At 37.9% G+C, this 15,272-nt stretch overlaps 1 protein-coding gene across 5 annotated transcripts in view; it reads right to left on the bottom strand.

Moving 5' to 3' along the window:
- LOC138804111 (signal peptide peptidase-like 2A) overlaps positions 1–15,272 on the bottom strand; it is a 106,001-nt gene that overhangs the window by 22,999 nt on the left and 67,730 nt on the right. For 3 of the 5 annotated variants that reach the window (XM_069988371.1, XM_069988370.1, XM_069988372.1), the window contains 8 exons: positions 9,413–9,532; positions 8,566–8,748; positions 8,015–8,104; positions 6,940–7,073; positions 5,052–5,203; positions 2,470–2,566; positions 1,435–1,536; positions 308–389 (listed from right to left, as the gene is read on the bottom strand). In XM_069988371.1, coding sequence (XP_069844472.1) covers positions 308–389; positions 1,435–1,536; positions 2,470–2,566; positions 5,052–5,203; positions 6,940–7,073; positions 8,015–8,104; positions 8,566–8,748; positions 9,413–9,532 — 960 coding nt within the window. The remainder of the gene's footprint in view (positions 1–307; positions 390–1,434; positions 1,537–2,469; positions 2,567–5,051; positions 5,204–6,939; positions 7,074–8,014; positions 8,105–8,565; positions 8,749–9,412; positions 9,533–15,272) is intronic. The other 2 variants (XM_069988369.1, XM_069988368.1) reach the window with 1 other exon arrangement.

Raw genomic sequence — 15,272 nt, 5'->3', positions numbered from 1 at the left:
TATGAAGAGGCACGTAGGCATTGAGCCTTTGTGCATTTTAAAAGTGGATGCACGGGCAGGGAATGTGGCTTAGTGGTAAAGTGCTTGCCTAGCATGCATGAAACACTGGGTTCGCTTCCTCAGTACCTTACAAAACAGAAAAAGCCCAAAGTGGCACTGTAGCTCAAGTGGTAGAGTGCCAGCCTGAGCAAAAATAAACTCAGGGATAGGTGCCCAGGCTCTGAGTACAAGACCCAGAAGTGGCAAAAAAAAGAAAAAGTTGATGCAAATTATGTATTTTTTTTGTTAGCAAAACAATATACTTTACCTTGAAGTTGGGTAACTTCAGTGTTTTAATTAAATTGAGGCAGAAAGCAATGCCCAAGATATCCTGTAATATCCAAGCCCACCTAAAATAAAAAAAGATATTACCCTATAGTTTTATTCATATGTTTTAGATGAATCTTTAAAAATCAAACTTTTCTAAAAAATTAGATCACTGTAGTAATGTCATTAAATTGCTGTGACTTGATTGTTCAATTATTAAACATGTATCATATATAAGCTGATGTTTGCCTTAGTCTTTGGGCTTATATACATCTCTTTCCAGAAAGTTAGCTGTTCAGAAGGGTCACTACTGTTGATATATATCCAGACAGCTTGAACATAAGTGACAGCTCTTGTAACTTACTCTACTAGAAACTGTCATACGTAACTACTAATTGATAGTTATACATGAAACTGTGAAGCTGTATGAACTTTATTTACCAAATTTTAGACTATTAAGTCTTACAGGTCATCCAAAGCTTTATTGATATGCCATTAAATAAGCCTAAGTATGTATTTTTTAGGTTATCTTTCCTGCAAAGGGTAGATCCCTTCTATATCTTCTCTCTGCGAATGGACAGATACTTTGCACACCCCCTTCACTCTAACAGAAAGGGCAGCCTAATCTACATATGCTTTCACATTTTCCTTTTTCACTTAAATACATATCCTGGTTGAGGCTAGAGATGGGAGGGGGAATAATGAGTGAGAACAATAGAAAGGGTGACACTGATCAAGTGGCACTGTATTTATAACTTCACTTATGGAACTGTAACCTCTTTGTACAACTACTTAATAACAAAAATTTTAAAACAGCATATCCTGGAAATCACTGCCTTATTAGTTCAAAAAGATCTTTATATTTTTTAGGGTTAGACTGAATTCCACTGTAGTATATCATAATTAAGCATATTCTTAAAATCTAGGTGTTTAACTCATAACTCATATTTCCTTCTCTGTATAAGCTCAAATCATTAGCATAAGATCTGCTCATTTAAAAAGGAGCTTCTTTCAACATGTGTTCTTAAACACAAAACAATTCCATAGCAATTGTAATGAATGAGATTAAGGCAAGATATAAAACAATCTATCCTTCAATATAACACTGAATATATCAAGTATTCATACCTATCCTCATTTCTAAACACAGCCCAAACAACAGCTACAGCTATACATAGTCCAGAGAGAAAAATAAGTCTCACTTCAATGCTTTTGCCACGACACGTAATCCTAAAAAAAAGAATGAAATTGTTTAGTTTATGTTATAGATAAAGTAAATGTTTCTCTGATATAAAAAGTGACAACATAAACCAGTCACAAGGTGTGTGGGGGGGAGGTAGGGGAGGATTGGTGGCTCATTCCTGTAATCCTAACTATTCAGGAGGCTGAAATCTGAGGATTACGGTTCAAAGCCAGCCTAGGCAGGAAAGTCCATGAGACTCTTATCTCCAATGAACCACCAGAAAATTGGAAGTGGCGCTGTAACTCCAGAGGTAAAGTGCTTGCTTTGAGCTGAACAAATCAGGAACAACACCCAGGCCCTGAGTTCAAACCCCATGCTGATTAAAAACAAAACAACAAAATAGTCACAGAAGTGACTGAAATATCAATTTAGCAGTCACAACTGTAAGTAAAATAACTAACACATGATGATCAGTCCAACTTTTTTTTTTTTTTTTGTCAGTTGTGGGGCTTGAACTCTGGGCTTGGGTGCTGTCTTCGCACTCTTCAGCTCAAGGTGAGTGCTCTACCACTTGAGACACAGCGTCACTTCCGGTTTTCTAGTGGTTTATTGGAGATAAGAGTCTCACGAACTTTCCTGCTCAGGTTGGCTTTGAACCATGATCCTCAGATATCAGATTCCTGAGTTGCTAGGATTACAGGCATGAGCCACCAGCGCCGGCCCGGCCAGTCCAACTTTTTATGATGATGAAGTGTTCTAGATTTGTGCTGTCCAGTACAGTTGGCATGAACCACACATGAGTACTCAATACTTAAAGTGTGTCTGAGAGTGAAAGCTTAAAAATTTCATTTAACTTGAATTAGTTTACATTTAAACTAATAAGTCTAATGCATATTGGACTTCACAGGTTAAAAAAAAACACTTTTCCTTTTCCTTATATTAAATGATCAATTATATAGCATTTCCTAGGAGATACATACGTGCATTGTCCACATGGTATCTTATGAATTAGTGCAGCAAGACAGTTGTACAGACTCATTGCTGATGCTATGCAGAATATTGCTATTATAACATAAACTAGAAAAAAAAACATCAAATTATGTAACAACAGAAAATGTGATAAAAATATTTATATAAGCAATATTATTTCTTTGGCTTTCTTTATTAGACCATGATACATTTATTTAATGCATTCATTATCTGAATTAGTTACTAAGCTAAAATTATTTAGATTCTGAATTTTAGAAGTAGGCATTTTAGGTGTTGTTTTACTTCCAATATACTTTGGTAGGATTGCTTAAAGGCTGAAGAGTCTCTATATTTCCTATTACTTAGTAATTCAAATGACATGTATTTTAATGATAAAATAATATGAATTATATACTTATGAATATTTAATTTAACTATAAGGAATAAAGTACTAACAAATCTTAAAAAAAACATTTTTAGAAATTCACCTTAGGAATGAAAATTAATACCTGCTTTAAGACATTAACCATGTTATCTGTATTCTGCTATAAAACTGTGTCTGTAATAACTTGACCTGTGGTAAAGCTAAACCCATTTAAACAAACCTCTTTGTTATGATATGACCTTAAGTTCATTAAAACTGACAGGTATTTTTCTATATTATCCGATTTATCTCAGAGTTATTTAAAATCCAAGCTATGTGACCTCTTTGTTGTTACAAAGGGGGATTACTATACTTTAAAGTCTTTCTTTTCTGAACTCCCTTTAAAAATTTCACAATTGAAATACAAGTTGTACCTGAATCTTTCAAATTCTACTTAATTTTAGGCAACTTAAAACAGATACTTAGAAGAGTAGGTAGTACATACAGGCTTTATATGTGTTACTCATTATTTTTGTCATTAGTTATATATGGTAATGTGAGCAGATAGTCATAGACTGTCATTGATTTTTGTAAGTTACCTACCAAAGTTGCCCTACAGGCTTCTTGAAGCCCTCCTAGAGTTTTAGTGTCACATTCAATATCAGATCATATCTATTTAGTTAATGTAACTAATTGTCAGTTTCTTTCCTAACCATTTCTTAATTATATAATGGCAGAATAACTTTAGAAATTGCGTAATGTATCAAGAGATGCTAATAATTTTAACAATAAGAAGGAACTATTCAGTGGTAAAGCATTGCCAGAGTCATAATTAAGGACCATGTCCTGGGATAACTCTGAGAGTGAATGGCCTTCCTATACAAAAATATTGATATATAAACAATGTCAGCTTTTTAAGCAGCAATAAGTTTAAAGAAATTTCTCATCATAAGATAAAATACATTTTATGGGGCTGGGAAGGTGGCCTCAGTGGAGGAATGCTTGCCTTGCAAGCATGAGGCCCTGGGTTCAATTCCCCAGCACCACATAAGCAAAAAGAAAAAAAGCTGAAAGTGACGCTGTGGCTCAAGTGGTAGAGCGCAAGCCTTGAGCTGAAGGGCTGAGGGACAGTGCCCAGGCCCAGAGTTCAGGATAAGACAGAGGTTTTGCTTTTCTATCAAAGACCACTACTACAATATCAACAAGAATCAGATATGGATCAAACAATTGATTACTAAAATTAGCTATAATGCCAACATAATGCAGTGTTCTTCTCTTCAGTCTCACCAACATACTAAGATGATATACCAGTTAGATTTTAGACCATAAGCAAATATCTATATGTCCTCACAAATGGAATGATCCTGTTTGTACGAGTAAAACAAGATCAACTATATTTGGGGGTAATCAGATTCCATAAATCAGTAACTGGAATAATCTTCTATTTGATGCAAGTATATATAACCCTGATAAAGTCTTAGTCCATAGCCTAGATACTAGGCTAACAATTTTTTGTCTGTGGGGAAACTTCAGGATCATAAACAGTCTTTTCAAGTAATTCATGAGGATGTGCAGGCAATCTGGCTGCGGCATCTGTCACCCCACTGATTGCCAGGGTTGATTTGGCTGATTTGGCTGGCTAGGCAGTGTCCCTTTCCTCCCTCACCATTCCGTGTGCATCCCTCTCGAAGCTGCGGGTGCCACCATCCCAACAGAGGAGGACCGGCCTTCAGTAAAGGGTATATGAGTAGCTTTGCTCCCCTGCTGCAACCGCCAAACAAGCTCTCAAGTAATTCATGAACAAATGTTACTATCACAAAACATAAGAGTATTTATTTTACCTGAATTACAAAAAAATCAAAGCTGGACACAGGTGGCCCATGCCTGTAATCCTAGCTACTCAGGAAGCTGAGATCTGAGGATTGTGCTTTAGAGCCAGCCAGGGCAGGAAAATCTGTGAGATTCTTATCTTCCATTAACCACCAGAAGACCAGAAGTGGAGCTGAGGCTCCAAGTGGTAGAGTACTAGCCTTGAGCAAAAAGAGCTCCAGGACAGTGCCCAGGTCCCCAAGTTCAAGCCCTACAACTGACAACGAAAGACATTTTTTTTTTTCAGAGTAACAGAGATCTAAAACTTCTGGAAAGTTTTACTTGTATCCTTTCTAGATAAAAATGCTTCCAAGAAATAATGTATGACAAAAGCAACAAACATAAAATATGACTTCTTACCCAACCACTTATAGAAGAAATACAGTAAGACCATCATAACACAGCAGATGACCACAAATACTACAACTGTAAGAGGACTGAAAGTTACATATTCTTCCTTCTTTTTCCTCATTTCTCTTTCCTCGGTGCTTGTTATTGTCTTTAAGTTTTCCCTGTATAAATACACATAGGAACTTCAGTATTCACTATCAAATATATTTAAAAAATCTACATCATTTTGCTTCTGATTACAAAAACACTATATTTTAAAACTAAACACTATAAAGAAATATTTAATTATTGCCATATACACAAATATTTAATTATTGATATATAAGCAAATCAATGCTTATGGATATTCATATCATCTAATTTAGAAATTATTTACATTGACATAATACATTTCTAATTAATAACTAATATTTCTTACATACTACTATCAACTTACAGATAGTGAAGCACTTCTAAAATTAGCTTCTTTTAAATGTAAAGACTAAATTCTATTGACTAATAATATTTATTACATGCCTACCTTGTGCTCATCAATGTAATTTGAAGGGTTGTAAATAAAGAAGTACAAGACATAGATAGCTTCATCTACCTATATTTAATTGTCTTGTCTCTAATTCTCTTAACAAACCTAGCTGGGTTTGGCCATTCTGATAACTGCAAAAGTGGCTCATGCACCAAGCAATTACTAGGGATCTTGTAAGAAAAAAAAAAATCAAAATCTTAAATTTAGACAGTTTGCATGCATGTTACAATTTGAGAGGCAATAGGTTTTGGAAAACTATAATTTACTAATCCATGTAGAATGTGATCTTAGAGATCTCAGACCTTATATATACCCTGTGCTTTAGGTATACATGGAATGTGTACAAGCCTAATATCTAATATAAACAAAAAAAAATGAACCCACATTGGTTATGCCCCAATACAGGAGGAACTGAAAAATTCCCTTCCTTCTCTTGATGATTTTTTTAGATGTGAACAAATGGGCATATTAGGATATTAAGTATTTTTACCTTTCCTGGGAGAAAGAACTAAATATGTAAATTAAGAGTCTTTTAGCCAGGCACTGGTGGCTCACGCCTGTAATCCTAGCTACTCAGGAAGCTGAGATCTAAGGATCGCAGTTCAAAGCCAGCCCAGGCAGAAAAGTCCATGAGACTCTTATCTCCAATTAGTCACCAGAAAACTGAAGTGGTGCCATGGCTCAAGTGTTAGAGAGCTTGCTGTTAGCTGAAGGGCTCAGGGATAGCGCCCAGGCCCAGAGTTCAAGCTCCATGACTACCAAAAAAAAAAAAAAAAAAAAAAGTCTTTAACCCAGGTACAGTGAAGGGAGAGTTTGAGGGATTGTGGTTCAAGTCCAAGTTAGCAAAAAGAAGTTCATGAGATAGCAACTCAACCAATGTCTGGATGCAGTGGCATGCATCTGTTACCTGTGAGGGGAGCACGGTGGCTGGGTGTTGTGGCATGTGTCTCTCATCCTGAGTTACAGAAGAAAGCACAAGTAGAAGGATCACAGCCCAGCCTGGCTTAGGCATAAAGCAAGACCCAACCACAAATAACTAATGCAAGAAGGGGCTAGAGGTGTGACTCTAGAAGTAGAACGCCTGCCTAGCAAGCACAAGGTCCTATAACCCCAGCACCACCACCAAAAGAAAAAGCCTTCCAAGTGGCTTCAGTGTTTTATCAACAGGGTAATTAGAGGAACCTATAACTCTCTTCTCTTTTCCTCTTAGTAGAAAGATAAATGACTTAAATAAGAATAACCCTACAACTGGTCTTACTGGCACTATATTCTGAGGTCAGGTGAAAATCTGAAATGTCATCATACAGTTAAAATGATTATAAAACAATTACTTTCAATCATTTTTCACAAATTGTAAAGGTTGAATAAACTTACAATTCAATAAGTCCACTCCAGTATCCTCCTAATGCCACAGTGAACACAGAAATTACAAAAATAACCACCATAGTATAGTCAAAGTCAGGCCGTGGTGGTAAGTACATTTTTACAGTAATGTTACTTCCAAAAGTCTAAGAGGCAATTTGACAAAACACAGAAATGAATTTTTACTCTACTATTCAGTGTAGTAGCAACATTAATTCACATTTTATTCTGAAGTGGAAATTTCATCAGACAGTCAAGGCTAGACATCATGATATATTCTTTTTTTTTTGGTCGCTCTGTGGGGCTTGAACTCTAGGCCTGGGCGCTGTCCCAGAGCTCTTCAGCTCAAGGCTAGCGCTCTACCACTTGAGCCACAGTACCACTTCCGGTTTTCTGAGTGGTTTATTGGAGATAAGAGTCTCACGGTTGGAGCCTGGACTGGCTTTGAACCTTGATCCTCAGATCTCAGCCTCCTGAGTAGCTAGGATTATAGATGTGAGCAACCCGGCGCCCGCCCTCATGATATATTCTTTAGTCAAATATAGGAGAACTGACTTTGGTCTAGAAAATCTTTTACCATCATGAGGTTAAGAGATTAAGAGATGATTTGAGAGATTCTAAAAGAACTCAAAACATATCTCAAAGCCTGGGCTTTCAGACACTTTAGGACAAAAGAGAGGTGGTACTTTTCAAATACAGACTTCCTAGAGCAAGGGCACTGATGGCTCACACTTGTAATCCTAGCCACTCAGGAAGCTGAGATGTAAGGATTACAGTTTGAAGTCAGCCCCAGCAGGAAAGTCTATAAGACTCTTACCTCCACTAACCTACCAAAGAGCCGGACATGGAGCTGTGGCTCAAGTGACAAAGCACTGGCCTTGAGCAAAAGAAGTGCAGGGACAACACCCAGGCCCTGAGTTCAAGCCCCAAGACCAGCAACAACAACAAAAAAAAACCACTACAAAAACAACCTTACTAGACCTTTGATCTTATTAGCAAATGGAGCATACAGTACAATCAAAATTAAGTGTCAGTGATTAATGAGTTGTATTTATAAATTTCATCTAATATGTAATTATTAATTTACCTGTTTCATGTCTTTAAAGTCTTTTTGACTTATAAATGCAATTGGTATTTTCACATCTTGAAATTCAGATCTATTCCCTGAGGGACGAAACTAAAAGGAAAAAAACATGAAATTTGTGAGCTACTAATATACTTACTGAATAAAAATAAAATACATTATTCTAGTAAATGTAAAAAACTATCATGTCATTATAAAACAAAATTGCAGGACTTCTTTCTTAATAATATGTAAATTCTCAAAACAGAATCCTTTTAACATGAACTTAATCTGACACTACAGAGGACATCATATGTGTTACTCTGTTGTAACATATGCACATACCTGTACTTAATATATACATGCATATGTATTTGTTTCTTATGAAGTCTCCTCTGCTCTAGGAATAAAACAAAAACTATAAAGCTATCTAATTAAATGCCTACTAGATCCAGAATGTTTGTTAAACAAAGAATCCTACCATCAGATTATTCAAATTTCCCTCTAATCACACAAAAAGGAGTTAATTTGTGATATTTGATGTAAGGAGCTGAAAAGAATTTATTATAACTTACGAGAACACTGTTATTGGCAACCAACAATGCATCAGCACCCCCTTTCTGTGCAATTCTGGCTTTTTCCAGAAAATGGCAGGGTCCCCACTGTACCACAACTGCTTTATTGTTCATGCCATGGAGAGGAAGATCAGAAAGGTTGCATAGTGGTGTGCTAGTAAGATCCATCAAACTTCTGGAAGTCTGAAAGTAAGAAATGCCTTTAATGTGACAATCATCCTTTCAGTGAGGAGGCACCAATGTTAATTTATTTCAATGTTCTTTAGTGTCTAGGGCAAAGCTCAGTGCAATGTGGAGGTGTACTCAGCATGTGTGAGGTGTTGGGTTCAATCCTCAACACCACCAACAAACACAATGCTCTTTTTAAAATTAGAAATAAATATTTTGACCACAAGCTTAGGTAAGTATTTAAAAATTCTCTAGCTTTTCTCCCATAGAGAAAAGTACTTGAGCAAAATCAATAAAGTAATTATTAATCACAAAATATCAAAGTTAGTTTACCCACTAAACATAATGATGGCTCACTGTCAGTTCTTCAAATATTTTCATGAATAAAACGGTAAACACGACGAGTGCCAGTGGCTCACGCCTGTAATCCTAACTACTCAGGAGGCTGAGATCTGAGGATCGCCATTCAAAGCCAGCCCAGGCAGAAAAGTCCGCGAGACTCTTATCTCCAGTTAAGCACCAGAAAACTGGAAGTGGTGCTGTGGCTCCAGTGGTAGAGCGCTTCCCTTGAGCTGAAAAGCTGAGAGAGAGCGCCCAGGCCCAGAGTTCAAGCCCCATGACTGACCTCCCCCCCTCCCCCAAGAAAAGGTAAGCATGATTTAAATACTTAAATACTTACTGCATTTTCTAGGGTAGTTGGAAGCACTGTCCAAAGAGGATTATATAGCATGCAGTAGTCCTTGGAGGGTAAAGGGGTGCCGCTTCCAGATGCATGCAGAACTGCTTCCTGAGCAGCTGTCTAGGACACAAACAATAACTTTCACACTGGCAAGAACTGAGCCTGTCAGCAACCAAAGACTTAAATAAGGCTATTTATACGTAGACTTATCACATTTCCTGAAGAGGGTAAGTCTTTCAATGAGCTTATTTCTTCTTACTTAAGGAAATAAAAATATGGCTCAGGAATATTGAAACTAGACACATTTGCCTAGAATTATAATTCATGTAATTGTTACTTTATTGGGTTTGTTAATATATATATTATAATATGTAATTCTCCTGGAGAGGATTCTTGTTATGGTGTAATGTCAACCCTCCTTATAGCCTGAAACTTCCCTTCCTAATCATCTGTGAATTATTACTTCAATATTCATGCTTATGTTGAGAGAATCACTCAAAATCGTTCAACCTGCCTTTCCTTCTACTTGCTACTAAGTACCTAAGGTTAAAAAGGTATTATTTCTAAGTATTGTCTTTAGAGAAGGACTAGCTGAAACTTAAAAGTAAATAGTTTTTACTCAAGGATTCAAGATTCTGCTACTACTTATCTAAAAAGACCAAATCCAGACTTTAAAGTATGGGGGGGGGGGGAAGAACTAGAATAATTTTCTTTCCTTATGTTTCATTTCCCTCCATCTGGAAAGAAAAAGCAAAAGAAAGGAAGTGATTAGTAAGAAGTGGTTAGTAGGAGCTGTATGTAGTTCAAGTGGTAGAACACTAGCCTTAAGTTAAAAAGCTAAGGGACAATACCTAGGCCCTGAGTTCAAGCCCCAGGACTGGCACCAAAAAAAAAAGTTGTTTGTAAAGGGGTGATACTGACCCAGAGGCACTGTATTCATAAACTGATTTTTTTAATGTCATCTTTACTTTGTATTTTTAAATTTTTTTTATTTTTGCTTATGTGGTGCTAAGGAATCGAACCCAGGGCCTCAGGCATGCAAGGCAAGCGCTCTACCGCTGAGCCACCTTCCCAGCCCCATAAACTGATTTTTTGAATGGTAACTTCTTTGTACCACTACTTAAAAATAGCAAAAACATAATACTAAAAGTAGAAGTGGTTAGCGAACAGCACAATAACCTCTTGCTAGAGTTTTAGCCTCCATCATGGAGGCTGTGATGGCCAACCACTGTGGCTCATGCTCATCCTAGCTTCTAGGAGGATGTGATCTGATGATCATGGTTTCAAGGTAAGCAAAGTCTATGAGATTCTTATCTCCAGTTAACCAGCAAAATACCAGAATACAGAGGTGTGGCTCAAGTAGTAGAGTGCCAGTTTTCAGTAAAACAGCCAAGTCAGAGTGTATGGATCTGAGTTTAAGTCCCCGCATAAACAGAACCAATACTCTACAATAGATATGTTACTGGTTCTCAGTGTCACCACAACTTTTTTTTCTTTTCTTTTCTTTTTTTTTTTGGCAAATTCTTTATTGTGATTAAGTGATTACATAATTTCACAGTATTGTGGGATAGTGATGCTTAGTTAAAGTCACAAACACATTCTAACTTTCATAGGGCAAATTGTCTATCATGGTCTATAAAGTTTATGACTTCTATGAGCTTTGACAATACAGTTATTTCTTCCACATCCGGTAATATGTACATTCCTTTCCTTTTGTATAGCAACAGCTGTTCCCTCTTTCCCACTTGTTCCCTCCCTCCTATCGCTGCCATTGAGTTGCTTAGCTCATTTTAATCAATGTTCAGAGCAGCTGATAGGTCCCATTGTTCACCACCACTTTCTACAGAGCGCCAATTAAACCTTTCAAGTCAAAAGTCAATACTCCACAGCACAATATATAAAGTATAGTGTGACCATGGGTAAACACAAGTGAGCGGCAGCAATTTGCAAATTGCCTTTCCATCAGAGCAATACAGGAGGTAACTTTAAGAAAAAAACCCCATCTTTCTCTTACACAATCCTCAGTTTTAAGTCAAAAGTAACATAGGAATTGAAAAGGTCCTGTGCAGGAAAATGAAGGGTAGGAATTGTGTCTAAAAGACACATTCCAAACCCAGGCCTAAATACCTTCCTGATCACTTACACTTTCCTCTCTAATAATTTACAGACAATCTACATTGGTTTCAGTCCTTCTTTTAGTACTCAAGGTTTGGAGAAATAATGCACAAAAAGTGACCACTTAGATCTACAGAGGTTAAGCATAATTTACTATTTACATAGCTGCTGAATAGGAGCTTAGTGCCAATTAGAAACTTATACGGCATCAGTATAGTCTGTGGGCCATGGGAAATCAGGGTCACCCACTCTGCAGTCTATGAGATGCTTGGGGATACAGCAGAGAAGGAGGCAAGCAGGCTCCTTCTCCACTCTTCATGGGGCTTATATTCTAATTATTGCCTCAATCAAACCTCCTTCCTGGTTTTCACTAAGTAACCTACTATTTAGAGACAGAAGTCAAGTTTGACACAACTTACCATTCACACTAGAATGAACTAGCTTAAATAGCTCCATGGCCAGGCAAGTATTATGAATGCACAAATCAGAGTTGATATACAACCACAAAGCATTGCAGCATGATAAAAGCTTGGCAAATTCTGGGTAAACAGCAATCAAATAGTTTAGCATCTCAGGAGAGGAAACTATGCCTAAAGACTTTATGGCCAAGTTTTTCATAAACAACTAAGGTTTATAAACAACAACAACAAAAATCAAACATAGACATGACTCTTCCTATCTTTAAAACTTTTTCATAAATAAAATCGACAAATTTATCATACTTGTGTTCATGAAGTTATAAAATTATGTTCTAATTTTGATTCAGAAAAAATGCCTAGTTTGAAGGTTAAAAAAAAATCCAAGAGCCGGGCGCTGGTGGCTCACGCCTGTAATCCTAGCTACTCAGGAGGCTGAGATCTGAGGATCGCGGTTCAAAGCCAGCCCGGGCAGGAAAGACCGCGAGACTCCTATCTCCAATAAACCACCAGAAAAGCGGAAGTGGCGCTGTAGCTCAAGTGGTAGAGCGCTCGCCTTGAGCTGAAGAGCTGAGGGACAGCGCCCAGGCCCAGAGTTCAAGCCCCACGACCGACAAAAAAAAAAAAAAAAAATCCAAGATTTGGGTTTTAGTTTTATAGTTTGTGTCCTATATAATCTGTGACAAGTTACAATCTTTCTTAACCTTTTTTGGATTATTTTGAATTTCAAAGATTTTTTTTTTTTGTCCGGTCATGGGGCCTGAACTCTGTGCCTGGGCGCTGTCCCTCAGCTCTTCAGCTCAAGGCTAGTGCTCTACCACTTGAGCCACAGCGCCACTTACGGCTTTTTTCTTTTTGCTTATGGGGTGCTGCGGAATCGAACCCAGGGCCTCAGGCATGCAAGGCAAGCGCTCTACCACTGAGCTACCTTCCCAGCCCTAGTTTCAAAGATTTTTGTGGAGGTGTTGCACTTTGGAAGAAGACATATAGTGACTTAGAGAACACACAATATAATTCAGAAATTTAGACAGCTCAGAGAGTAAAAGAATCTGACAGTTACACATGGAAAGTGATAGATACACATGGTGACACATGCCTGTGATCCCCAGCATAAGCCTTTGGGAGGCTGAGGTAAGAAGGATCTCAAATTTGAAGCTATCCCAGGCCATACAATAAATTCAAGGTGAGTTGCAGTATATAGTATATAGTAAGGCTCGTATTTCAAAACAAAATAAAGCAAAAAACAAAACAAAACAAAACCCACCAAACCCCACACAAACTAAAGACAGACAAATATGACACAACCAGCATGTCCTCACTCAGGCTGCCATAACAAAAACACCTTAGACTAGTTAACTTAAGCAAGTGAAACTTATTTTCTCACAGTTGTGGAGGCTAGAATTCTAAGATCAAAGTGCCAGCCGGATCAGTTCCTAGTGAAAGTGGTCCTCTTGGCTTGCAGATAGCCATTTTCTCATAGTGCCCTCACATTGAGGAGAGAAAGAGACTACACCGGATGTTTCTTCTTATGAGGGTAACAATCCTACCATGAAGCTCTGACCCTCCTGTAAACCTGGTTATCTCCTGAAGGTCCCCATCTCTAGAAATATAACATTGAGGTTGAGGGTTTCAACACAGGAACTTCGGTAGATACAATTAAGTCTACAGGACACCCCTGCCCCCTTAGTCTTCTTGCACATGAAGTACATTGATTCCATCTCTAGAAGTCCAATGCGCTATCCATTGCGCTACAGAGCCACCTTGATTCCATCTCTATAGTTTCCAAAGTCTGTGCTCTTCCCAGCATCAATTCTAATGGCAAAAGTCCTAAGTCCTACAATTCATCCTGAGGTACTATTTCTCTCCAGCTGTGGCTGTGAAACTAGGAACTTCTATGCCTCTAAAACAAAAAGATGAGGCAAGCACAGTATAGACACTTTTTTTTTTCCAAAAGGAAGAAGGCAGTGATGGATACCAGGCAAGACCAAACCTTAGCAAGGTAAATTCTATTAGACGTTAAACTCGAGAATAATCCTCAGCTCACACTTACAATGCAATCTACTTGGGAGGCAGAGATTGGGAAGATCCTGCCTGTAGGCCAGCCTGGGTAAAACGTTCACAAGATCCCATCTCAATCAATAGTTAGGGCATAGAGGCATGCACTTATCCCAGCTATGCAAGGGGCTGAGACCCGGAGGATTATAGTTTCACGCCTGTTCTGACAAAAAAGTATGTGAGGCCTCATCTCAACAGAAAACTTGGTGTGGTGGTTCATAGCTACGTGGGATGTATAAGTAGGAGGAATGCAATCCTCCTATTTTCATGTTGTGAACGGAACATCTAAAGGATGGACTGGGAAAGGAAAATCACGGAATGGAATTATGATAAGGCTGAGATGCCATTAACTAACTGTCAAGCACTCTGTATTTATAGACCTAACTGTTTAATGGATTTAAAAATCATTCCAACAGCTAGACGTGCTGTAGCTGTACTGAGTTCACTCTGGCGTGAAGATGACAAGATGAGGTTAGGCTAAATGACCTTTAAGCCTTTGCAACATTAAATCAGCTGCTGTTTCTACAAAGATGTGGCAGCGGTTTCTGAAAATTATGTGCTACTTCTAGATGGAAATGCTGGCCCTATTATTACATGACTAAGGAGAAGTAGTGCCAGCTTCAAGAGCCTAGAAAAAGAAAAGTGAAATGACTGAGTTGGTGTCATTAATTCAAATGAACCTACAGATTACTTGGAACTCTTAAGATTGAGGAAGGGAACTAAGAAGGGATTTGGGGAGACAATGGAAGAAAACTTCAAACTGTGTTGGAGGAAAAAAACCAGGTATATAGGAAGCAGGAAGGAGGAGAGAATAGTTCAAATGAGAAAAAGCAAAACAGATTTATCCAAGTTCCCCCAAAAAGGGAAAGGAACGCAAAAGTTAAAGAAAAGGTCAAGAAGAGAACAAAAAAACAGGAAATCAAGAATATAAGTTGATACTGAAGAAGACCTCCACAACTGAAACATCTTGTCAGCTTCTTTAGTCATCAGTACAGGGCTTGGCACAATGACAGACACACCAAATACTTGCAGAGTAAACTAACTTACTTCGGCTCAATGTACCTGAAAAAAGCAGTACATAGCCCAAGATCAGAATGTGAAATACAGTAGTATGTGTAAGTACAATATAAAAGAAAGTGAGAGGGCTGGGAAGGTGGCTCAGTGGTAGAGCATGCATGAGGCCCTGGGTTTGATTCCTCAGTACCGCATAAGCAAAAAGAAAAAAGCCAGAAGTGGCGCTGTGGCTCAAGTGGTAGAGCACTAGCTGAGGGACA

The sequence above is a fragment of the Dipodomys merriami genome, unplaced genomic scaffold, assembly GCF_024711535.1.
Source record: "Dipodomys merriami isolate MVZ:Mamm:240054 unplaced genomic scaffold, mDipMer1.0.p SCAF_357, whole genome shotgun sequence".
Taxonomy (NCBI): domain Eukaryota; kingdom Metazoa; phylum Chordata; class Mammalia; order Rodentia; family Heteromyidae; genus Dipodomys; species Dipodomys merriami.
The sequence above is the reverse complement of the archived record's forward strand: the minus strand, read 5'-3'. Positions and strand labels throughout refer to the sequence as shown.